The 25,294-nt window shown below is 43.3% G+C and overlaps 1 protein-coding gene across 4 annotated transcripts in view; it reads right to left on the reverse strand.

Moving 5' to 3' along the window:
• LOC134353156 (E3 ubiquitin-protein ligase RNF128) overlaps positions 1-25,294 on the reverse strand; it is a 193,170-nt gene that overhangs the window by 14,042 nt on the left and 153,834 nt on the right. For all 4 annotated transcript variants that reach the window (XM_063061128.1, XM_063061127.1, XM_063061129.1 and 1 more), the window contains one exon: positions 33-104. In XM_063061128.1, the coding sequence (XP_062917198.1) occupies positions 33-104 (72 nt within the window). The remainder of the gene's footprint in view (positions 1-32; positions 105-25,294) is intronic.

A 25,294-nucleotide genomic window follows, 5' to 3' on the forward strand; every position in this document is an offset into this window, starting at 1 on the left:
GTAGTTCTGTGCCATCTACTGTCAGCACACACCTGGTCACCTTGCTTTAAGGTGCGTAAGTCCAACTGGCTAATGGCCTTCTTGGCTTCATTCTTCAGTTGATTCTGTAAAGAAAATAAAATGGGTATTACTGTAATGTCCGGAAACCTCAGTGAAATGCGTCAACTCACACAATCTTCTGACAAAGCATTCTACAATCCAGGAACACCTCTTTGTATACTAAGTGGAGGACCCACTACAAAAGTACTTTTAGTTTTATGTTAACAAGGCAACCTTCCAAACCCACATCTTCTGTGCCACCTGACATACAGACTGAAGAAAAACAAGCTTTGGCTCTGTATAAAAGGAATTAATTGGGCAAAAGCAATATGAATTGGTTGGCAGGAGTCAATCGTTCCCAACCAGGGGTCCACAGACCCTTTGCTTAACTCTATTGGTCCATGGCATGTCGGAAGTGAATGAAAAGGATCTACCTTGCTAAAGCATCTTTTATCCAAAAGTACTTCAACAGTGGGTTTTGGTCACAACACAGCTCATCAGACGGAGCAGCCTCTCCATGGACTCTGTCTATACATCTCGTTGCCTCATTAAGGCAGACAACATCATCAAAGACCCTGTCTCAGATCTCAACGTGCTGGGATATGGACTGCGAATTTTTGATGGACTCTAGATCAAGGTATCTTTAGGGGTTTTTGCTATTGCTTGCATGGTGGGGGTGGGGGTGGGCACTTCTGCTTGTGCAAGTGAGGGGAGGGGGAGGGGACGGTTGATAATCCTGCTGCAATAGAGATGGATGGGAGGAGGGAGGGGGCTTTGGAGTTCCTGATGTTACTGTCACTCATTCTTTGGGGTTTCTTATGTCATAGCTATTAAAAGTCTGAACGCACGTACCACCAACTCAAGGGCAGCTTCTATCCCGCTGTTACATGGCTACTGAATGGATCCCTCGTATGATAAGATGGACTCTTGACCTCACAACATATTTTGTTGTGACCTTGCATCTTATTGTCTGCCTGTACTTTCTCTGAAACTGTAACTCCTCATTCTGCATTCTGTTATTATCTTACCTCGATGCACTGTTGTATTGAATTGATTTCGATGAACAGCATTGCAAGACACATTTTGCACTGTACCCGGTACTTATTACAATAATAAACTATCTTAGAAATTTACACCAAATCACTTTAAAGATCAAGAATTTGCTAGGCAATCTATTTGATTTTTAATCCCCTCCTCTGTAAGAGGGATAGAAAATTGCCGCTAATATCAACATACCGTGAATAAAAAATATTACAGAAAAATCATTAACTTTCCACAAACATGAAATGGTCAATTAATAATTTTGTTTTTGGTGGTGTTCCTAGAGGAAGAGAGGGTGACCAGAAGAACTCCCTAACCCTTTCACACTTTCTCTCATTGCACATGAAAGCAAAATCTTGCTTTAGTATCAGAAGGTAAAATATGGAACTATGTTAATGCTAGACTTGCATTTTAATAGGATCTTTAAAGCTTTCAGAACATCTCGCATGTTTCACAGTAAGTCAAGCCACAGTTGTAAATCAGGTATTGTGGCACTATCACTTAAAGTGCTGAACTATGATAAAGATCAGATGATGTTTTTACTGGTGTTGAAAGAGGGTCAAATTTTGGTCACACCAAATGGAGAGAACTCTACTCTCAAGAATCCAAGGGGCAAATGGGGCCTCTACCGAATGCTTCTTCTGAAAGGCAGCTCTTCATCAGATGGGGTTTCTCCTAGGAACTTCAGACTCACGATCTGAGGGACTGAAGGCCACAATCCTCAGAATAAAAGTCACACACTGCCAACTAAGGCTGGAGGAATTCATGAAGTCATCACAGCATGGAAGGAGGGCACTTGACCCTTCGGGCCTGTCCCGGCTCTCCGCTGGAACCATTCGGCTGTTTCCATTTTGAGGCTGGTTTCCCAATAGCCCTGAAACTTCCACTCCTTTATCTATACAAATTTCCCTTTGTAAGCCGTGATTATACACCACCCTTTCAGCAATTAATTCTCAATCGGGCAAAACACTAGAAGTCAAAAATAAACCCAGCGCTTGCTGGATACACTCAACATGTGAGTTTATATGCCCGGGAAGAGGGGCAGAGAGAAGCAGGGGAAAATCTGTAATTAGATGGAGACTGCAAGAGATTGAATGACAAAGCTCAAACAGTTCAATAGATAGATAGATAGATAGATATACTTTATTGATCCTGAGGGAAATTGGGTTTCGTTACAGCTGTACCAACCACAAATAGAGCATAAATATAGCAATACAAAACCACAAACAATCAAACAACAATATGCAAACTATGCCAGATGGAAATAAGTCCAGGACCAGCCTATTGGCTCAGGGTGTGTGGCACTCCACGGGAGGAGCTGCAAAGTTCGATGGCCACAGGCAGGGACAACTTCCCATGACGCCCAGTGTTGCATCTCGGTGGAATATGGCCGGAGTCCAACAGCAAAAAGTTCAATATCCTATTATCCTATTATCAAAGTATATACAGCGGCATGCAAAAGTTTGGGCACCCTGGTCAAAATTTCTGTTACTGTGAATAGCTAAGCGAGTAAAAGTGTGGACGTAGCCTAAGAGTCTTTCAATTCTTGTTTGGAGGATTTTCGCCCATTCTTCCTTGCAAAAGGTTTCTAGTTCTGTGAGATTCTTGGGCCGTCTTGCATGCACTGCTCTTTTGAGGTCTATCCACAGATTCTTGATGATGTTTGGGTCAGGGGATTTCCGAAAGGCATAAAGTTAAAGATGACACATTTCTTTAATATTTTAAGCAAGAAAACTATTTATTTTCATCTTTCACAGTTTCAAAATAACAAAAAAGGAAAAGGGCCTGAAGCTAAAGTTTGGGTACCCTGCATGGCAGTACTTAGTAACACCCCCTTTGGCAAGTATCACAGCTTGTAAATGCTTTTTGTAGCCAGCTGAGGCTACGTCCACACTAGGTGTTTTTAAAAATACCTCTGTCCCCATTAAAATGGATATTTGCGAGAATCTCCTCCTACCGGGCATTAGCAGGACACACAGAAAACAAGCGAAGAGGAAACTATATTACAGACTAGAAAAACTTGAAAGGAAATTGCCAAACGAAAGACTTGGTGCGCGTTTGTCCAGAAACATTTCCTACAGCCATAGTCTCTTCACCGACGAAAGGGACGACAGCTACAACTAAATGCAATAAGGCTTGTTACTGGGCAAAAGTGAAATTTGCTGTTACCTCACTTGTTTGCCTTTACTTTTGCCATGTCTTTGTGTATTATTTTGCTGTATTTAACATGTGCAATAAAACGAGTTACTGGGCAAAAGTGCCAATTGCATCTATTAAATGTTTGCACAAGCAATACATTAATAAAGCACCTTGTTAAATGTATAAAACATGTCTGCATCAGCGTTATCTTGTAGTTCCATTGTCAGATATTGTTGTGGTGTTGGAGGTTGCGTTCAAGAAAACAATGAAATGCCGGGCTGCCGCCACCATTTGTTCCGGCACGTCATGACAGCGGTTTTAAAAATAGCCGGTTACCCCGTACACACTATGCCGGATTTTAGGCGTTTTCAGATTTATTCACTCTGGAGACCGTTTCTGAAAATCTCCGTTTTCGGGGGAGGAAAATGCCGTTTCAGTGTGGACGGAGGGTCAAAACGAAGAGAAAAAGCTTCGGTTACGGATTTATCCCGTCTAGTGTGGACGTAGCCTAAGAGTCTTTCAATTCTTGTTTGGGGGATTTTCGCCCATTCTTCCTTGCAAAAGGCTTCTAGTTCTGTGAGATTCTTGGGCCATCTTGCATGCACTGCTCTTTTGAGGTCTATCCACAGATTCTTGATTCTTGAGGTAGTCCATTGTGGATTTTGAGGCCCAAAGCATGATCGATCCACCCCGTGCTTAAAAGCTCTATTTTAAATTCATCAGTCCACAGGATTTGTTTTCCAAAATGCATCAGGCTTGTTTAGATGTTCCTTTGAACCTTTTGAATAGAACTTATTGGCTGCAATGAGCAAAGGTATGTTTGGAGAAAAAAGGGTGAAGAGTTTCATGAAAAGAACCCCTCTCCAACTGTTAAGCATGGGGGTGGATCAACAATGCTTTGGGCTTGTGTTGCAGCCAGTGGCACGGGGAACATTTACTGGTAGAGGGAAGAATGAATTCAATTAAATACCAGCAAATTCTGGAAGCAAACATCATACCTTCTGTAAAAAAGCCGAAGATGAAAAGAGGATGGCTTCTACAACAGGATAATGAACCTAAACACACCTCAAAATCCACAATGGACTACCTCAAGATGCACAAGCTGAAGGTTTTGCCATGGCCCTCACAGTCCCCTGACCTAAACATCATCGAGAATCTCTGGATAGACCTCAAAAGAGCAGTGCATGCAAGATGGCCCAAGAATCTCACAGAACTAGAAGCCTTTTGCAAGGAAGAATGGATGAAAATCCCCCAAACAAAAATTGAAAGACTCTTAGCTGGCTACAAAAAGTGTTTACAAGCTGTGATACTTGTCTAAGGGGGTGTTACTAAGTACTGCCATGCAGGGTGCCCAAATTTTGCTTCGGGCCCTTTTCCTTTTTTGTTATTTTGAAACTGTAAAAGCTGGAAATAAAAAAGTTTTCTTGCTTAAAATATTAAAGAAATGTGTCACCTTTAACTTTATGCCTTTTGGAAATCAGTTCATCTTTTACTCGCTTAGCTATTCACAGAAACAGAAATTTTGACCAGGGTGCCCAAACGTTTGCATGCCACTATATAAGTCACCATACACAACTCAGACATTCATTTTCTTGTGGGCATACTCAACAAATCCAATAACCATAATAGAATCAACGAAAGACTGCACCAACAGGGCGGACAACTACTGCGCAGAAGACAACCAACTGTACAAATGAAAAATATAAATAAATAAATAAATAAATAAATAAGCAATAAGCAGAGAAGGCAGAAAGGACTTGGAAAACAAAAGACCTTCCACCCATGAGCATCAAATGAGTGGGTCAGCTGCACCTTTGGAGCCAAAAGGAAATGCCAGCATTTTGGGCCAACAAATGAAAAGTCAAAAATTCCTTCCTTTCCCCAAAGAAGCTGTCAACCCACTAAGTTCCTCCAGCAGAATGTTTTTTATAAACTCCAAAATTCCAACATCTGCTTGACTTAACATCCATTTCAGCTTTTGCTCTCTTGTTTACGTGCAAGGGATTTCTTCATTTACGTTACTGCTGAGACTTCTTTGTTATGTTAGAATAAAATGGCTTCTTTGTTATGTTAACTGCTGAGAAAGTTCTCTCTCTAGCAGCTTGTTTGGGTTATATTACTGATAAGAGCATTGTACAGTCGGCCCTCCTTATCCGCGAGGGATTGGTTCCAGGACTCCCCGTGGATACCAAAATTCGCAGATGCTGAAGTCCATTATATAAAGTGGCGTAGTATTTGCATATAACCTACGCACATCCTCCCATATACGTTAAATCATCTCTAGATTACTTATAATACCTAATACAATGTGAATGCTGTGTAAATAGTTGATATACTGTAATGTTTAGGGAATATTGACAAGAAGAAAACTGTACAATACTGTACATGTTCCTCCCACTCACAACACAAGCAGCGAGGTAATGAGATGCGAGGCGAACAATGATCAAACAGCAAGTAAAACTTGGAATGCCTGCACAGTAGTTGTTACACTGTCTTGTTTATGGAATAAGGATGCTTTGCAGGAGGTTCAATAAAAATAAAGTCAGGAACTGTGGAGGTTGAGGGCTGAGGATCTTCAAGCGTTGAATGTTGAGACTACAGAATTGCAGATGCTTCAGTTAGAAACATTGTTATAGGAAGCTGTCTCTTCTTTTTCTTTGCATCATCAAACAAATCTTGCAGTGGTTGTAGGCATGTTGTTATCCCTCAGGTGACACGGAGGCTTCGTTCCATCGAAGGATCATAGTCGAGGATCATATTTTTTAACACTTGCGCCTGGTGAAAAACTGCTGCAAATTTTTCAAGTGTCCAAACTGATGGCTCTGTCTCCTCCGAATCTTCATCATCATCTTCTGCAGAGTATTTCAGATCTTCGAGTTCCTCGTTGGAAAGGGTTTCTCTATGCTCTTCTATGTGTTCCTCGACGTCGTCCTCGAACATGTCAGAGAAACCTTCCCCGCCAACTTCCCTTGCAACGTTCAAGATATCCCTGCCTTCTGCATCAATAGTGGGGAAGCCCCTGAAATCACTGACTGTCTCACTCCATAGTGGGTTCCAACATACATTGACTGTCTCGTGCTTTATGGCATCTACAGCCTCTGCAATAAGCATAATCGCATCTGCAATTGTGAACTTCTTCCATAAATCCATGATGCTGCAGTCAGGGTTAGCATCAAGGGCAACACGAATCCTCCCGAAGGTGAGGCGGGTGTAAATCGCCTTAATGCACTTGATGATGCCTTGATCAAGTGGCTGCAGCAGTGACGTAGTGTTAGGAGGCAGGAACATCACTTCTACATTATCATCAGCAAAGCAGAGAGATTGGGGATGGCCGGGAGCATTGTCAGTTATGAGGAGTGCCTTGAATAGCAGACTCTTCTGTTCGAGGTATTTCTTGACTTCAGGAATGAAGCACTTGTGGAACCATTCCAAGAACAAGATCACTGTCACCCAAGCCTTCTTGCTGTGTTGCCAGAACACGGGTAGGCAATTTTTGTTTTTGTTCTTAAGGGCCTGGGGATTGTTTGCTCGGTAGATGAGTCCTGGCTTGATCATGTGACCGGCTGCGGTGCCACACAGCACCAGAGTAAGGCAATCTTTCCAGGCCTTGAACCCCGGGGCCTGCTGGGCACTCTTATGGATGTAGGTACGATTGGGCATCTTCTTCCAGAACAAGCCTGTTTCATCACAATTGAAGACTTGCTCTGGAAGGTAGCCTTTCTCTTCGATGAGTTTCTTGAGCTCCTGTGGGAACGCTGCTGCAGCCTCGGCATTAACGGATGCCGATTCTCCCATGATCCCTACGTTCTTGAGGCTGTAGCGCTTTACGTAGCCAGCCAGCGTTCCCTTACTAGCCTTAAACTCTTTTCTCTCGTTGTCATCAACCCCATCACAGTAATGCTTATACAGACTAAGAGCTTTCTCACGTATAATTTGGCCATCAACAGGGATATACTTCTGTGACATGTCCTCTAGCCACACACTTAACGCTTTCTCAGTCTTCGCAAGCACCTTATCACGAACCAGAGAGACCATTTTTGCCATTGCAGGGGCAGCACTTACACTTCTACAGGTTTCAGCTTCTTTCTGCTTTATTGTGCGAATACTCAATTCGTTCTTACTGACCTTATGGCCCACTTCGGAATGCGACATGCCACCTTTCAAAAGATCTAATATTTCTACTTTCTCGGCGAGAGATAGCACTTTACGTTCCCTCTTAGCCTTTCAGGAATTGCTTTGACTACCTAATTGCTTTTTAGGAGCCATTTATTGCAGGAAAAAGGTAGTGCGCAAATGCCACGCGAGGCGAATACAGTAATGCTCAAACAAGTGCTGGAAGAGCCCTTCCAGGTTTTCTCGATTCGCGGTTGGTTGAATTCGCGCATGCGGAACTCGCGGATAAGGAGGGCCGACTGTATTCATTTGCTAACCAATTGGGATTTTATTCTTCTTTCTTGTGTATCTTGCACATTGGGTGTTTTTTTTTAATGGGTTCTGTTGGGTTTCTTTGTTTAGTGGCTGCCTGTAAGAAGACAGATCTCAAGGTTGTAGATAGTGTACACACGTGCTCTGATTATCAATGTACTTTGAACTTTAACCTTGGAGATACAACAAGTTCTACTTTGGTATAAATTAGATTAAATAGAAGTACTTCCCTGTATCAATCATTCCAGGCAATTATTAGTTCCTGCACAACAACACACCCAAGATTTATATTTACAGAATATAGAAACCATACCACCTGTCAATATTGATGGTTTCACTAGAATGATCAACTCTTTCAACATAAATTTTACCATGCACCATGCACAAAAGCACATCAAAGAATTGATGCAGATATATTACACTATAATTTAAAACTGAATGCCCTGAAATCAGCTGCTCCCTACCTATATAGAACCGGAGGTCCATGAGCCAGTCCTCACCAGGGATGAGAGGTGGAGAGGGGAGAGGGTCAGTAACTTGAAGTGCCTCAGCGTCGTCATTTCAGAAGATCAGAGGACCTGTCCTGGGCCCAGCATGTAAATGTCATTGCAAAGAAGGCACAGCAGTGCCTCTACTTTCTTAGAAATTTGCAAAGATTCATCAAAACTGTTGACAAACTTCCAGAGGTGCACAGTGGAGAATGTTCTGACTGGTTACATCGCAGCCTAGTATGGAAATACCGATGCCCAAGAATGGAAAAGACTACAAAAAGTGGTGGATATAGCCCAAACCATCACAGGAAAAGTTCTCCTCACTATTGAGTACATCAACAAAGAGCACTGCCACAAAAAAAAGCAGCATCTATGATCATTGACCCCCACCATCCAGGCCATGCTCTTTTCTCACTGCTGCTATTGGGACAGAGATACAGGACCAGGTGCAGAAACAGCAATTACCCTTCAATCATCAGGCTATGAACCAGTGTGGGCAAACTTCACTCACCAACACTCAACACAACCTATGGACTCACTTTCAAGGGTACTACACCTCATGTTCTCAGTATTATTTGCTTATTATTTGCTTTTTTGTACGTTGGTTGTTTGTCAGCCTTTGCTGTAGTTTTTCATTGATTCTATTGTATTTCTTTGTGTTATTGTGAAATCCTGCAAGAAAATTAATCTCAGGGTAGTATATTGTGATATGTATGTACTTTGATAATACATTTATTTTGCACTATAAATGAAAAGGGAAAAAGTTAACTTTTCCTCCCGGGGATGATAGTTATCTGGAGTGAGCCATCTGGAGGAGGTGGCAGAGAGGTTTGGGGAGGAAGGGGCGGGGGTGGATGATTAATGCAACCAAATGAGATTAAGGTAGTCAGTCATCATGGCTGACGTGGCCCTGAAGGGGTTAAAGGGCAAGTTACAATGCTTTACAATTCACTTATTCTATTTCCTACATCCACATTAGTCACGAAATTCTGGATGGGGTTATTCTCATTTTCTTTACTCTAATTAATTGGTTCTTATGATTGCAGTTTATTTATAATTATTTTATTATTTATTGAGGAACAGGCCCTTTGCGTCACGTCGCCCAGCAACCTCAGATTTAATCTGAGCCTAATCACGGGACGATTTACAATGACCAATTAACCTGCTGGTCTTTGGATAGAGGGAGGAAACCGGAGAACCCAGAGGAAGCCCACGTGGTCACGGAGAGAATGTACAAACTCCTTACAGACAGGTTGAAGCTAAAGCATTACCTTATTTCTACATTTTCATGCCAACGAAATGACCTATCAACTGGCACTTGGACTGTGGGAGGAAACTGGAGCACACCGGAGGAACCCCAGGTGGTCATGGACAGAGCATACAAACTAATTACATAGATATATATATATAGGCATCCGTTAGTCTCGTGAGACCATGGATTTGCACCTTAGAAGGTTTCCAGGGCGCAGGCCTGGGCAAGGTTGTATGGAAGACCGGCAGTTGCCCATGCTGCAAGTCTTCCCTCTCCACGCCACCGATATTGTCCAAGGGAAGGGCACTAGGGCCGATACAGCTTGGCACCGGTGTTGTCAAAGAGCAATGTGTGGTTAAGTGCCTTGCCCAAGGACACAATATGCTGCCTCAGCTGAGGCTCGAACTCGCGACCTTCGGATCACTAGACCGACGCCTTAACCACTTGGCCACGCGCCAACACAAACTACTTACAGGCACGGTGGGAATTGAACCTGGGTTGCCGCCGGCACTGTAAAGCGTTGTGTTAACCACTATGCGACTCTGCTGTGTATGTGAATTCTTGGGATCAAAAATGCAATGAGGTTTTGAAATCTTTGGAATCATGCAAAAGCATTATTTTATCTCTCCATTTTCATGCCAACATGATTTTATACAATCCACAGACTCTTTCAGAGATATTAATCAACCAAGAATATCAAGAACACTCTTGTATATTTAGAATTTCAGTAAGGCATCATTGACTACAAGACCACAATTTACCAGCCATACTGACATCGAGATGGTGCCTGTGTACAATGCTACTTCGGTGAAAAACATCTTCTGGAAAGATCATGAAACCGTTTACTTCACTTCTTTTATGTTTTTTCTACATTTGTTTTTCATCTTGGATGTGATTCTGGAACTGTTGGAACCTGTGATTCGCTGTTTGGAGCTCGTTTGGGTGTTCCAGCTCTTTGCAGTCCCCGAGAGGCAGGGGCAGCGTGTGCATACCTCATGGTAGGCGGACCGCGGGACAGGGCACGAGTCGATGTTCGACTCCATTTCGCTGATTAAAGTTGCCATTGTTTGCTGATCAAAACGATGAAGGTGATTGAAACATCAAGGTGAATTTGATCACTGAGGATCGCTCTGCTACGCTACTGGAGATGGAAGAGAATGCTGGTGTGCTCGGAGAATGTTGTCAAGTTTTTCTGCATTTTAGATCTGGACTTGGACTTCAGATTTTTTCTGGTCTTATAGTTTTTTTTTGTATTCTGTGTTTTTCGCCCGATCTTTCTTGTTTTGTGCGAGTGGAAGGTGGTGGATTTGGGGGTCGATGTGCCTGTTCTATATTTGTTGATTTTTTTGTGCAGGGGTGGGGGCAGATCTGGGGGGGAGGTTTATGTGCCTGTTCCGATTTTGTTTGTGTTTTGATGTGGGGAGAGGGGATTTGGGGCTGATGATCGTGCTGCCTTTCTTTTTCACTCTCTCTTGGTTTCTTGGCTACCTGGAGAAGAAGAGTTTCAAAATTGTATACTTAGATAATATGTTAACATTTGAACTTAAAATGCTGACTGCTATCAAGACTCCAAATAGGTAGTTGGCCTGGAAATGGATAAAGCAGCAGCTTTCCTGACCTAATGTCCCCCCAACCCCCCACAAGTTCTGTCCCCCTGCTTACGTTAAAGGTAGTACTGCCTTCCCGTTGCCAAGATGTTGAACGTCTTGATTCACCAATCAGGTGAGGTTATCCTGCTCACCCGGATCCACCTATTGCTTGTCAGCTCTTCCCCCACTTTTCAGAATCAGAATCAGGTTTAAGTCAATGGCATATTTCGTGAAATTCGTTGTTTTGTCACAGCAGTACATTGCAATACATATATAATAATAAAAATATAAAATATAAGTATATATTACAAAAGAAAATTAACTTAAATATTTAGTGCAAAATGAAAGGAGAAAATTACTGAGTAAGGCGAGGTAGTGTACATGGATTCATAGTCCTTCCAGAAATCTGATGGCAGAGGGGAAGAAGCTGTTCCTGAAACATTGAGAATGTGTTGTCAGGCTCCTGTACCTCCTCCTTGATGATAGCAATGAGAAGAGAGCATGTCCTTGGTGATGGAGGTCCTCACTGATGGATGCTGCCTTTCTGAGGCATCGCTTTCTGAAGGTATCTTAGATGCTGGGGAGGCCAGTACCTCACTGAGTTTACAACTTCCTGCATCTTTTTCTGATCCTGTACAGTGGCCCCTCCAGACCAGATGGCGATGGAACTAGTTAGAATGATATCCATGTTACGTTTGCAGAAATTTGCACGGATCTTTGGTGACGTACCAGTTCTCCTCAAACTCCTAATGAAATATAGCTGCTGTTGTGCCTTCTTTGCAATTGCATCGATATGTTGGGCGAAGAGATGTTGCCATCCAGGAACTTGAAATTGCACACTCTTTCTACTTTTGATCCCTCGAAGAGGACCGGTGTGTGTTTCTTCGACTTCCCCTTCCTGAAGTCCACAATTGATTATTTGGCCTTACTGACGTTGAGTGCAAGGATGTTGCTACAACACCTCTCAACCAGCTGATCTGTCTCACTCCTGTAAACCTCTTCGTCACAGTTTGCAATTGTGTGAATGATTGTTGTGTCATTACAAATTTATAGGTGGAGTTTGAGCTGTGCCTACCCACACAATCGTGGGTGTAGAGAGGACAGCAGTGGGCTAAGCACGCATCCTTGAGGTACGCCAGTGTTGACTGTTAGCTATCTCCCCACCCCCACAACTTTCTGTCTAGATGAAGAGTCTCAACCAAAAACACCAACTGTCCATTTTTATTCACACTTGCTGCCTGAGCCATTGAGTTCCTCCAGCATTTTGTATCTTATTTTGCTTTTTCTTAATTTAGAGAAACAGCGTGGTAACAGTTCCTACTGGCCTATCACGCTTGTGCCACCCATGTGACCAATTAACCTACTCATCTGTATGCCTTTAGTGTGGCACATGGCCAAGTGGTTAGGGCGTTGGACTAGTGATCTGAAGGTCGTGGGTTCGAGCCTCGGCCGAGGCAGCGTGTATCCTTGAGCAAGGCATTAAACCATACAATGCTTCAGTCTACCCAGCTGAAATTGGGTACTGGCAAAAATGCTGGGGGTTATCCTCGCGATAGACTGGTGTCCTATCTGGGGGGGGGGGGGGAGTCCCATACTCTCAGTCGCTTCACGCCACGGACTCCGGCATAAGCACCGGCCTGATGGGCCACGAGGCTCGTGACAGACTTTAATCTGTATGCCTTTGGAACGTGGGAGGAAACCAGAGCATCCAGAGAAAACCCACATGGTTACAGGGAGAATATACAAACTCCTTACAGTCAGTATAGCTGGACTCTATTGCTCTCAGTAAATGATCTGGCACTCCGTAAGCTTTCAGGATCTTCAGCATTTTACCTCAGTGAATGGAGTCAGAAGCTTTGCGAAAGTCAATGTAAGTAAGCACGGCTGGTAGGTTGTTCTTCTTGACTTCCTCGATGATCCTACGGAGAGCAAGTATTTGCATTACTGTTGTGCGCTTCTGCCAAAAACCATTCTGATTGAATCTTAGCTTAGGGTCAATGGCAGTGCAAATCCATGTTTCAAAAACCATGACGAAAGTTGTATCACCAGACGGAGAAACAGCAGTGTTCGAGCTCCTAGCTGGTGTGCTGCAAGGAGACATTCTGGCACCCTACATCTTTATAATCGTCCTTGATTACGCTCTGCTTCAAGCTACCAAAGATCATGACAAGCTTGGTTTTACCATAAAACCAGGACGAACCAAAAGGGTCAGACCAGTTACACTCACAGATCTCGATTTTGCTGATGACATAGTCCTGCTCTCTGACCAGATGAAGGAAGCACAGCAGCTACTGACAAAAGTGGAAATAGAGTGCAATAAAGTTGGACTTCACCTAATCGCTAAAAAGACAGAGCACATGGCGTTTAACTGCGATGAAGGTACTCTCAAGACCTTAAAGAATGATATCACTAAGGAAGTCTTTGACTACAAGTACCTCGGGTCAAGAATGATGAGTTTGGAGAAGGATATAAAGGTACGGAAGGCGCTGGCGTGGAGGGCTATGAACGACATGAAGGAAATCTGGAAGTCGAACCTGACCAGAGGGCTTAAAAAGAGGATCTTCATAGCAGTCATAGAGTACATTCTCACATACGGATGTGAGACGTGGACACTCACCAAGACTATGTGAAAGTCTCTAGCTGGTTGCTATACATGAATGTTCCGGATGGCTCTTGACGTGAGTTGGCAACAGCACATGACAAATGTCGAGCTCTATAATGACCTACCGATGCTCACCACTAAAATCGAGGCGAGAAGACCGCAACTAGCGGGGCACTATCTACGTCACCCCGAGCTACCTGCCAGCCTAGTCATCATATGAGAGCCCAAGCATGGGAGGATGAACCCTGGGCGCCCTCCCAAGACTATGGTCAACACGCTCCTAGAAGACAGTGGCACAGCTAATGTAGATGAACTGAACACACTGATGAGGGAGAGGGAGAAGTGGAGAGTCCGTCATTGTGCCCGATGCCGGCCCCCTAGGCCTGAGTCGACGTAGTAGTTACAGTCAGTGGCAGGAAGTGAACCAGGGCTGATGGCATCATAAAAGCATTACACTAACCATTATGTTACCTACCATGCCACCACACTGATTTATAACATTTCTCCCTGCAAGTTAAATTTAACCTGAATGTTTGGTGGGGGCAGGGGGGAGAATGTTTGTTTACAGTAACTCCTCCTAGAAACTCAACATGAGGACAAGGAAGTTTAACTCAGCAGCCAATAATAACTGCCACCAGCTAGCTATTGCATAAATCATTTCCAAATTCACAGAGATTACTTAAAGCGATTACGACTTTCTATGAGAAATCATGAATTTAACATTCTGAATTAGGGTAATGTGCAAAATAAAAAGTTTTGGGAATAGGCCAACATTTTTCATCCCTGTTAGAAAATTTAAAATATTCTGTGTGTTGGAAACATTTCAGCTGAATTAGCTCATTTTAATTCTGCATACTGCTTGTTCATTGTACATCTCCTTGAGTCCAATGATTTATAGCATACATGGGTCCTATGATCTCCTTGGAGATTCTGAAATATTTATTTGTTGAATCAGCATCCACGGATTTGGCTGTGAATTCATGTAGGAGAAGCCGAGCAATGAATATTAATGATGTACAACACATTGTGGTATACCCGGGTGGGCGGGCGGGCGAACAAGGTAAAAATCTACAACTTCCAAACAAACTGCAGGAATGCAAATGCCATCACACAAATAGGTAGCATATTTGTCAATCTTGATTTTATTTCTAGGCTTTCAACTTGAACTGTGGCAACAGCCTGGACATTAACGCTAGGAATAATCTTTGTTAAAGCACGAAGCAACTTTCTGTAGCAGTATTTAACTAAAGGGGGGAATCCCAAGTTTGTAATCTGCAGAAACAAGGCTGAGCACATTTATTGCAAGACTGTTACAAGGGTGAGGTGAACAGTTTTTGGGGAAAGACTGTACTCAATGATCTTGTTCCTCCTGGACTCAAAGGAGCTGGGTCCTGTGTAAAACGCTCTCAAGCACAGCGATTGTTCAATAGAATATATTGACTTGGTGTCACAATGAAGATATGGGCTTTATTTACAGTATGTATTAAGAGATGCAGGTCCTCACAGCCCAATGAGGCCCACTACCCAGCAAACCACCTATTTAACACTAGCCTAATCACAGCACAATTTACAATGGCCAATTAACCTACTAAGCGGCATGTCTTTGAAACTTGAGAGGAAACCAGAGTGCCAGGAGGATGCCCACATGGCCACGGGGAGAACGAACAAACTCCTTACAGATGGTGCTGGAATTGATCTCTGAACTTCTGTGTCCCAAGCTGTAAGAGCATCGTGCTAACCGCTACTCTACCGTAAAGCCTATGACACTATGAATGTAAATTAAATTGATAAATTGGTCTATTTTTGTCACATGTACAGTGAAACACTTGTTGTTCATGCTGTCCATGAATTTATTGTTGAAGTACTGCACATATATGTCACCACATACAACCATGAAATTTATTTTAATACAGACATATTCAGTAAATCCAACTATAATAGAATTAATGAAATACCACACCCAACAGGTGGACAAATAACCGATCTACAAAAGACAACAAATTATGCAAATACAATAGAAGTACTTATAATAAATAAATAAACAACGAATATTGAGAAAATGAGATGAAGAGTCATTGAAAATGAGTCCATTGGTTGTGGGAACAGTTCAGTGATAGGACTAGGAAAGTTGAGTGAAGTTATCCCCACTGGTTCAAGAGCCTGATGGGTGAGGGGTAGTAACTGTTTCGGAGCCTGGTAGTGTGAGTAAAACACTGCATTGAGGTAGTACAGGGAAAAAGCAATATCAATATGCAGAATGTGTTACATTTACAGAGAAAGTGCAGTGGAAGCAAACAATAAGGTCCAAGACCATAATGAGATAGATTATGAGGTCAAGAATCTATCTTATCGTACAACAAAAAACCATTCTCAGTCTTTTAACAACAGGACAGAAGCTGTCCTTCAGCCTGTTGAATGTGCTTTCAGGTGGTATGTACGTCCTTTTCAAGGCGGTTAGTCTACCTGTGGTCTCCGCCTGGCACTCAGCTCTCACCTGTGGCTCCCCATAGCTATTTGCATGCGACAGCGGCCACACCCGGGGCAACAGCTTCGGGGAGCTGGCTAAACCAGGTGAGGGTAGCCGACGGGTCTCAAACCCTTGGTGAGATAGGGAGTTGTCTATCCCGGCATGTGAAGACAGACTCCGGCGGATTGAGCACACGAGACCAATGGAAGGTCCAACGGTCAAGAAGGCGGTCTCTGCAAGCGTCGTGGAACGTGTAGAGCAGGACAAGACACAGAAGACATTCTGGTCATCCACTGCGTCTACTCCCATCACCAGCCGTCTCGACTCTCCCTCACTTAAATCCAAATCATGTGCTAGTCTCGACACCATCACAATGGTGTCGAGGTCCTCATCGACATCGACGATGGACGAACACACACGTGCTTTCAGGCTTTTATACCCTCTGCCAAATGGGAGGTGGGATAAAGAGAGAATTATGTTGGCTGCTTTACTAAGGCAGTGAGAGGTGTAGATGTGTCCATGGAGAGGAGAGAGAGAGAAAGAATGCGTGTATATAAATAAATAACGGATGGAGTATGAGGGGGAGGTGGGGCATTAGCGGAAGTTAGAGAAGTTGATGTTCATGCCATCAGGTTGGAGGCTACCCAGACGGAATATGAGGCGTTGTTCCTCCAACCTGAGTGTGGCTTCATCTTTACAGTAGAGGAGGCCGTGGATAGACATATCAGAATGCGAATGGGACATGGAATTAAAATGTGTGGCCACTGGGAGATCCTGCTTTCTCTGGCGGACAGAGTGTAAGCTTCAGCGAAACAGTACGGAAGACAAGCTTTTCTCTGTATCTTGGTACCTATGACAATGATAAACAATACCAATACTTATCACGGACTGGGAGTTGGAACTGCTTTGCCCTTCCTTTGCACACCAATTTTCTTCAATTTCTCTGTCTTCTGGAAAATCCTATCCTGAGAGTCCACCACCTATTATGGGTCTGCAGGTTTTGTCAAATAAAAGTCTAAAACCCCAAGCACAAACAGCAAAGGCATTACTTTTCACTGCCAACATTATTATTTCCTCATTGATGAAAGGAAGCCAGACTGAAAAGAGATTGCCATGACAATAATTAAACCTTAACCTTTCAACAAGCGCACCGTCATCGAAACTGGTTTGGCATAGTGTCGGAGATCAGACTACTCAAATACTTTCACCAGGACAACGCAAGCCAAATGGGGAACAATGAAGCATTGATGTAATTGTTTGTCCATATATTTAAAAAAAACGCATTAAACCAATGTCTTGTATAATGCTGGTGCATGCAAAGATCATTTTGCAATGTAAGACAGTCTCTCTCTTGTTTAGCATGTGTAATGTAGCAGGCTGTTTAGCTGTTTGCAAAGTGAAATGTCTCCTCATCTGTCGATAACTTTGAAGCAAGCTATGCATGATCTGGTGCCGACTGATGATTTTTTATCAGCCACAAGCCTTTAAGAAAATGGCAAATGCATCGCTTAGCTAATACAAAAGTATAAACATGTCAGTCCTTGGGGGAACTAAGATTCAATCATCTTCGTTGCCTCCACCAAACACCTCCCAGCTTCTGTCGCTATCTCCATACTTCCCTCCCCCGCCTGACTCCCACTGCCAATCAACCTGGATCCACCTATCCCTTGCCAGCTCTTGCCCCACCCCTTCCCCTCACCTCTGTACTGAATATCCCTACTCCACTCTTTCAAAGCCTTGACCCAAAATGTCAACTATTAATTTCCCTCTACAGATGTTGCCTATTCTACTGAGATCCTCACAAAGAGAGCACTATTCACACACAACAAGTGCTGACACTATCATCAAAACTTCTGTGGTTTACAACCAATTACTACAAAACAAAGCACACTGGTCATCTCTTGCATGACTACAGAATGGCAATAATCTTCAAAAGCTAGTGTCTCTAAAATAGATTTAAGAGGATGAAGATAAGTGGTATCAATTATTTCAAAGGATTTGCATTAATAAAATGCTTTTAGAACATAGAACAGTACAACACAGGAACAGGGCCTTTGGCCCACAATGTTGTGCATTACACTAAACATTGACTGTTTATTTCCTTCCACAGATGCTGCCTGACCTGCCAAGCCCCTCCAGCATTTTGTGTGTGTTGCTCTGGATTTCCAGCATCTGCAGAATCTCTTGCTCTACTATTAGTGAGTCTGGAGTTCCATGTGGATCAGAAAATGTAAGGATGGTGGCTTTCCTTCCTCGAAGGGCATAACAGGACAGAAGACAATCCAATGACTTTGTAATTAATGAACTATATTTTTTTATTATTTATGTTTTTATTTAAATTACATGATTTTGAATAAGCCAGAATAACAGTTCAGTACAGCCTACATGGGTCAATGGCCTTTTGCTATGCTGTAGAGCTCAATGCCTCTTAAAATCCCAAATAGTCCTGCTGGGATTTGAACTTGTATCTCTGGATCAGTGGTAAGGAACTCTGGCTGCTGCTCCAGTAATCACCTACATGGCTGCAGTGCTATAATAAAGGCCAGACATTCAGTACTCGCTAATGGTTTTGATGGGTACACTTTACCAGGGTATGGGCAAGAACCCTCTGCTCTTCTTTGAAGAAGAGCTCTGGGAATTTTTTAAGACCATACCATGACTGCGTGGAGGCATACTCTCCGTCCTGCTGTAAAGACCATGAGACATGAGATCAGAATTAGGGCATTAGGCCCATCGAGTCTGCTCCACCATTCATAGAAACATAGAAAACCTACAGCACAATACAGGCCCTTCAGCCCACAATGCTGTGCCGAACATGTCCTTACCTTAGAAATTACCTAGGGTTACCCATAGCCCTCTACTTTTCTGAGCTCCATGTACCTACCCAGGAGTCTCTTAAAAGACCCTATTGTATCCGCCTCCACCACCGTCGCCAGCAGCCCATTCCACACACTCACCACTCTGCGTAAAAAAATTACCCGACAACTCCTCTGTACCTGCTTCCAATCACCTTAAAACTGTGCCCTCTCGTGTTAGCCATAAATCATGGTTGATTTATTATCTCTCTCAATCCCATTCTTCAGCCTTCTCCCCATTACTGTTGCCTTTCTAATCAAGAATATATAAACCCCTACTTTAAATATACCCAATGAGAGTCATCAGTGGCAATGAATTCCACAGAATCACCACCCTCATCCTCATTTCTGTCCTAAAGGGACATCCCTCTATTCTGGTCCTAGACTCCCCACTATAGGAAGCATTGTTTGCGCATCCACTTTACCTGGGCTTTTCAATATCCACCCCCCACCCCTTCATTCTTCTAAACTCCAGTGGGTACAGGCCCAGAGCCATCCAGTACTCGTCATACATTAACCCTTTCATTCTTGGGATCATTCTTGTGGACCTCCTTTGGACCCCCTCCAATGCCAACACATCGTTTCTTAGTTAAGGGGCTTCAAAACTGCTCACAATGATTCCAAATGCAATCTGACCAATGCCTTACAAATCCTTAGCACTACATTCTTGCTTTTATAATCTAGTCCTCTGTAGCTTCTTGAATGGGGCTGCTGATGAGCCTAGAACATCAGAAACCAAAAGCTTCCAAATAATTTGGAATCCATACATTGAGAATGGATGGACTCCTCCCACTCTCAGTTCAATTACAAGTATGGTCCATATCACAAGTGCTTTTGATTTTTAAAAGAATCTACTTTCCATTTAAACATCCAGTCATCCAGGCTCTTATACCTGTGGAATGAAGCAATGGGTATCGTTTGAAAGTTCTGCCCTGAGACACCAGCTTATATCACTGTACAATACTTCTCACCCTCTGTATGCTTCGCTGATACTGGTAAACACACTGTAAGGATCAGCAGTGAAACCCTATTGTAAATGCTAGCTTTCCGCCATTACTGAAGGCACAACATTTAAAATGAGAGGAATCTAACATTTCACTCCATTCGAACTCAGACATTTCATCTGGCTAAGTAATACAGAAGGAAGAAGGAACCTTGGATCAAGTCAAGGATGTTGCTGAGAAGGGAGGACCTGAGCTATAAGGAAAGATTAAGTAGGTTAGGACCTCATTCCTTGGAATGTAGAAGATTGAGGGAGATTTGATAGAGATATACAAAATTATCAGGGGTATAGATAGGGTAAATGCAAACCATTTTTTCCACTGAAGTTGGGTGGGACTATAACTACAAGTCACACATTAAGGTTAAAAGGTGAAAAGGTTAAGGGGAACATGAGGGGAAACTTCTTCACTCAGAGGGTCACGAGAGTGTGGAACTAGCTGCCAGCGCAAGTAGTGCACGTAAGCTCGATTTCAAAGTTTAATAAAAGAAGTTTGGATGGACGGTAGGGGTATGGAGGGCTATGGTCCTGATGCAGGTCAATGGAAGTAGGCAGATTAAATGGTTTGGTATGGGCTAGATGGCCCAAAAGGCCTTTCCTGTGTTGTAATTTCCTATGACTCTCAGTCCTATTTTCTGTCCTCACTTTCAATAATCCCTCCCTTAGAAAGTTTTCCACTTAAATATTCATAAATATGTTCTTAAAATTAGCTTCATTTGTCACATATACACTGAAACATGTAGTGACATAAATATAAGTCATGTCAACGATGAATACAGTCCAAGGATTGAGTTCAGTTACCCCAACGCTGAGCCGTTCTCACAGCCTATGGACTCACTTTCAAGGACTCTTCATCTCATGTTCACAATATCTATTTCTTATTGTTTTTAATCATTATTACTTTGGTTTTTTTCAATTTAGCTTTGTATTTGCACAGCTTGTTGTTTGTCTGCCTTGTATATGGCTTTTCATTGATTCTATGGTGTTTCAAGTGAATATTTCTGGAGATAATAAATTTATTTTATACCTTGAACTTTGAACTTTAGTGGCAGCCTACAAGTGTCACCACGGTTCCAGCACCAACTAACTAACTCCAATATCTTTGGGAATTGGGAGAAAACCAGAGCACGTGGAGGAAACCCATGTGGTCAAGGAGGGAGGGAGCATACAAACTTGAGATTCAAGTTTATTGAACATCGAAAAATACAGTAAAATCTATCCTTGGTGTTAACAACAAACACACTCGAGGGTGTGCTGGGGCAGCCTGCAAGAGTCATCACATCACACCAACATAGCATGCCCACAATGCTCAGCAGAATAACACAGAACACAAGAAGCAACAAACAACATCAGCAAAAACAAGCCCCGTTTCTCCATCGAACCCCTGCACATACACAGTCCCTTAATCCCAGGCCTCCAGTCTCCATCCTCCAGGAGACATGGATTTGGGTCTGCAGACACTGGGGTTTGACCTCCACCAGTAGACTCATAGGAAATCGTAGACACAGCTCCGGCCAAAGAGTCTTGACTTTCGGAATTCTGATTTGACTCTCAGGCTTTGATTGTCGGCGTCAACCCCAGGACACACCGATCACAAAACATTAGGCCTTGAACTTCAGTCTCACTGATTCACAGACCCATGGGGCGATCACTACTCGTTCCTCCTGCCCACATGGAACTTCAACTCGGTGACCTGAGTGGTCCCTTGTCCATTCTCTGCGGGTTCGACTTCCACATTCAACCACAAGTATCCCATACCTGTGCCCCTAGTCTTCAAGTGAGGAGTAGGGACTTAGGCCCAAGTTTCTAATTCCCCCACAGCCCTTTTCCCAAGCCATAACCTAACCCCTAACACCCTTCTTTCCCCGAAACTACCCTGAACAGCCTGAATTTAATTAAAAATTAAACAACGAAGCAAACAATTAAGACTAAGCTGCTAATCAATGGGAGTTGCAGCTTGGCGCCATCTTGGATTGGTGCTGATCCTTACAGACAGGAGCAGGAATTGAAACACTGATCTTACAACCAGCGTTATAAACCTTTATGCTAACACACCATTGGGCCACCCTTTAGTCTCCATTATATTTACAATATATTTCAGGGATGGAAGTTGTATCTATTTGTGTCGCAAGCCTAATTAAAAAAACTAGAGAAGATCATTTCAAAGATAATCAAGTGCATTCTCCTTGGCAACTTGTTTTATTTACATAAATTGACATTCGATATTAATTGACATAAATTTTGTTTCTATGCAGAATACTATGAACAGTTATCTGTTATTGTCCAATTGTACACATTTGATCTGCAGAAAATGGTGTGCTGTATTTTCTATACTCGGGGGGGGGGGCACAGTAGCATCGCGGTATGTGTCACACTTTACAGTAGCAGTGGAGGAAGACTGAGGTTCAATTCCTGCTGCAGTCACTGTGTAAAGAAGGAAATGTGATTATTCCCACAAGCATCTTTCAGATCATGACCAACTGGCAAGTTTGCAAAATTTTCAAGTGGGATTAGCTTAGATAGGCATCTTGTTTGGCTCGGGCCAGAGGGCTTGTTCCCATTCTGCGTGGCAAGTAATTTGGAATTATAGTACTGAAGATTGATAAATACATTATGGCCAGAACATCAGGAATAATAGACAATACGTCTTCCAGAAACTTAGTCTGCAATAATTAATTTGATACCTCATTTCTTTGAACGATTTTTTGTATTTCCAACTTTACCCTTGTTGTTTATTTGAGTAATACTGTATATACTGTGTATTAGTTGATTAAGCTTTCCTGTTTGTTTAATTAATTCATTACGGGTTATATCTAAAAATACATGAATTGCATACATCATCACACTGTCACATGACACATGTGTGCCTCACTTAAAGCAAACTCGAAGTTACACTGACGTTTCTTGGACTCCCATGTTTCTTTGAATTAGTTTAAGTTACAAGACACAACAACCCTGATTTCCTTACCACCACAGTAACTTCAACTTGGGTCCAAAAATACTGAGCTATATCCTGGAGTTTCAAGTCCTACTACCAGGATTCAAGAGCTACTGAAGAGTTTTTTTTTGATGGGAGCATTAAACACAAAACCCATATAGATAGCTCTGTTTGGGAACACAAGAGATTCTGCAGATGCTGGAAATCCACAGTAAACACATACAAGATGCAGGAGGAATTCAGCAGGTAAGGCAGCATCTATGGAGGGCAAAAACAATCAACACTTCAGGCTGAGGTTCAGCCACAGGGGTGCCTTGGCCCAAAACTTCAACTGTTTATTCACCTCCTGCTCAATTAGTCCAGCATCAGGAGGTGTGGTTCTCATAGGAAAACTATGTGTATCCTGCAAATGTAAATCCTTTAATCATTTATAGATGAACTTATTTATTCTCTGCTACATGTTATGATCTTCCTATGCACAAAACAGATGCCATATTTGCCTAAGAGAAAGGAGTGCGGTCACTATAAAAAGGCAAGTCAGAGTTTGTGTGGCCATCTGACAGAGTCTAAAACAACAAGAGCTTCCTTCCATTTCACTCCTATGCACTCAAAAGGTAAACCCGCAATGCTTGTGCGCAGGATGCAGGAGTGTTCGGTTCTCCAGGACAATGAATACAATAGGTAATAGCAGATAATGCACTGTCAGCTGAGATAAGAATCACAGAACTTTCTACACCAAGCCCAAATGACGTAAATATGCCTCTCTACAGAAACCAGTTTTTATACACATCCATTAAAAACACCATTTACTTCCTCATACCATGCTAAGTTACCCTAGACCTTAAGACATAGGAATGGAATTTGGTCATTCAGCCCTCCGAGTCTGCTCTGCCACTCCATCACGGCTGATTCATTTTTCCTCTCAGCCCCATTCTCCTGCCTTCTCCCAGTATCCTTTGATGCCCTTAGTAATCAAGAACCTATCAACCCCCACTTTAAATGCACCCAACAACTTGGCCTCCACAGCTGTCTGTGGCAATGAATTCCACAGATTCACCAGCTTCTGACAAACCCGGTCTGACTAGACTCAAGGACAACCCCTTCCCCACTGCATCCTGCCTCTGCCTGCATGGGTTCTTCCTCCAGGTGCTCTGGTTTCCTCCTACATTCGGCAGTTAGGATTGGTGAGTTATGGCCATGCTATGTGGTGTCAAAAGCGTGGTGACACTTGTGGGTTGTCCCCAGCACTATGATCAGACTTTTGAGAAAATCACCTCTCTCACATCCTCTTCCTAGTAGTGCTGCCAAATTCTCAAACCCTTAGTTCTTTGGTTATAACACAAAAGTTGCTGGTGAACGCAGCAGGCCAGGCAGCATCTGTAGGAAGAGGTACAGTCAACGTTTCGGGCCGAGACCATTCTTCAGGACTAACTGAAAGAAGATCGAGTAAGAGATTTGAAAGTGGGAGGGGGAGGGGGAGATCCAAAATGATAGGAGGGGGAAGGTGGGGCATTAGCGGTCCAAAATATAATTCCCCGTAACTTTCTCCACCTCCAACAGGATCCCACCACTAAGCACATCTTTCCCTCCCCACTCTCTCTGCTTTCAGCAGGGATCGTTCCCTACACGACTCCCTTGTCCATTCATCCCCCCCCCCCATCCCTTCCCACCGATCTCCCTCCTGGCACTTATCCTTGTAAGCGGAACAAGTGCTACACATGCCCTTACACTTCCTCCCTCACCACCATTCAGAGCCACAGACAGTCCTTCCAGGTGAGGCGACACTTCACCTGTGAGTCGGCTGGGGTGACATACTGCGTCCGGTGCTCCCAATGTGGCCTTCTATATATTGGCGAGACTCGACACAGACTGGGAGATCGTTTTGCTGAACACCTACGCTCTGTCCGCCAGAGAAAGCAGGATCTCCCAGTGGCCACACATTTTAGTTCCACATCCCATTCCCATTCTGACATGTCTATCCATGGCCTCCTCTACTGTAAAGATGAAGCCACACTCAGGTTGGAGGAACAACACCTTATATTCCGTCTGGGTAGCCTCCAACCTGATGGCATGAACATTGACCTCTCTAACTTCCGCTAATGCCCCACCTCCCCCTCATACCCCAACCATTATTTATTTATATACACACTTTCTTTTTCTCTCTCCCCTTTTTCTCCCTCTGTGCCTCTCACTATACCCCTTGCCCATCCTCTGGGCTTCCCCCCTCCCCCTTTTCTTTCTCCTTAGGCCTCCTGTCCCATGATCCTCTCGTATCCCTTTTGCCAATCACCTGTCCAGCTCTCGGCTCCATCCCTTCCCCTCCTGTCTTCTCCTATCATTTTGGATCTCCCCCTCCCCCTCCCACTTTCAAATCTCTTACTAGCTCTTCCTTCAGTTAGTCCTGATGAAGGGTCTCGGCCTGAAACGTCGACTGTACCTCTTCCTAGAGATGCTGC

Source organism: Mobula hypostoma, chromosome 10, assembly GCF_963921235.1.
Source record: "Mobula hypostoma chromosome 10, sMobHyp1.1, whole genome shotgun sequence".
Taxonomy (NCBI): Eukaryota; Metazoa; Chordata; class Chondrichthyes; order Myliobatiformes; family Myliobatidae; genus Mobula; species Mobula hypostoma.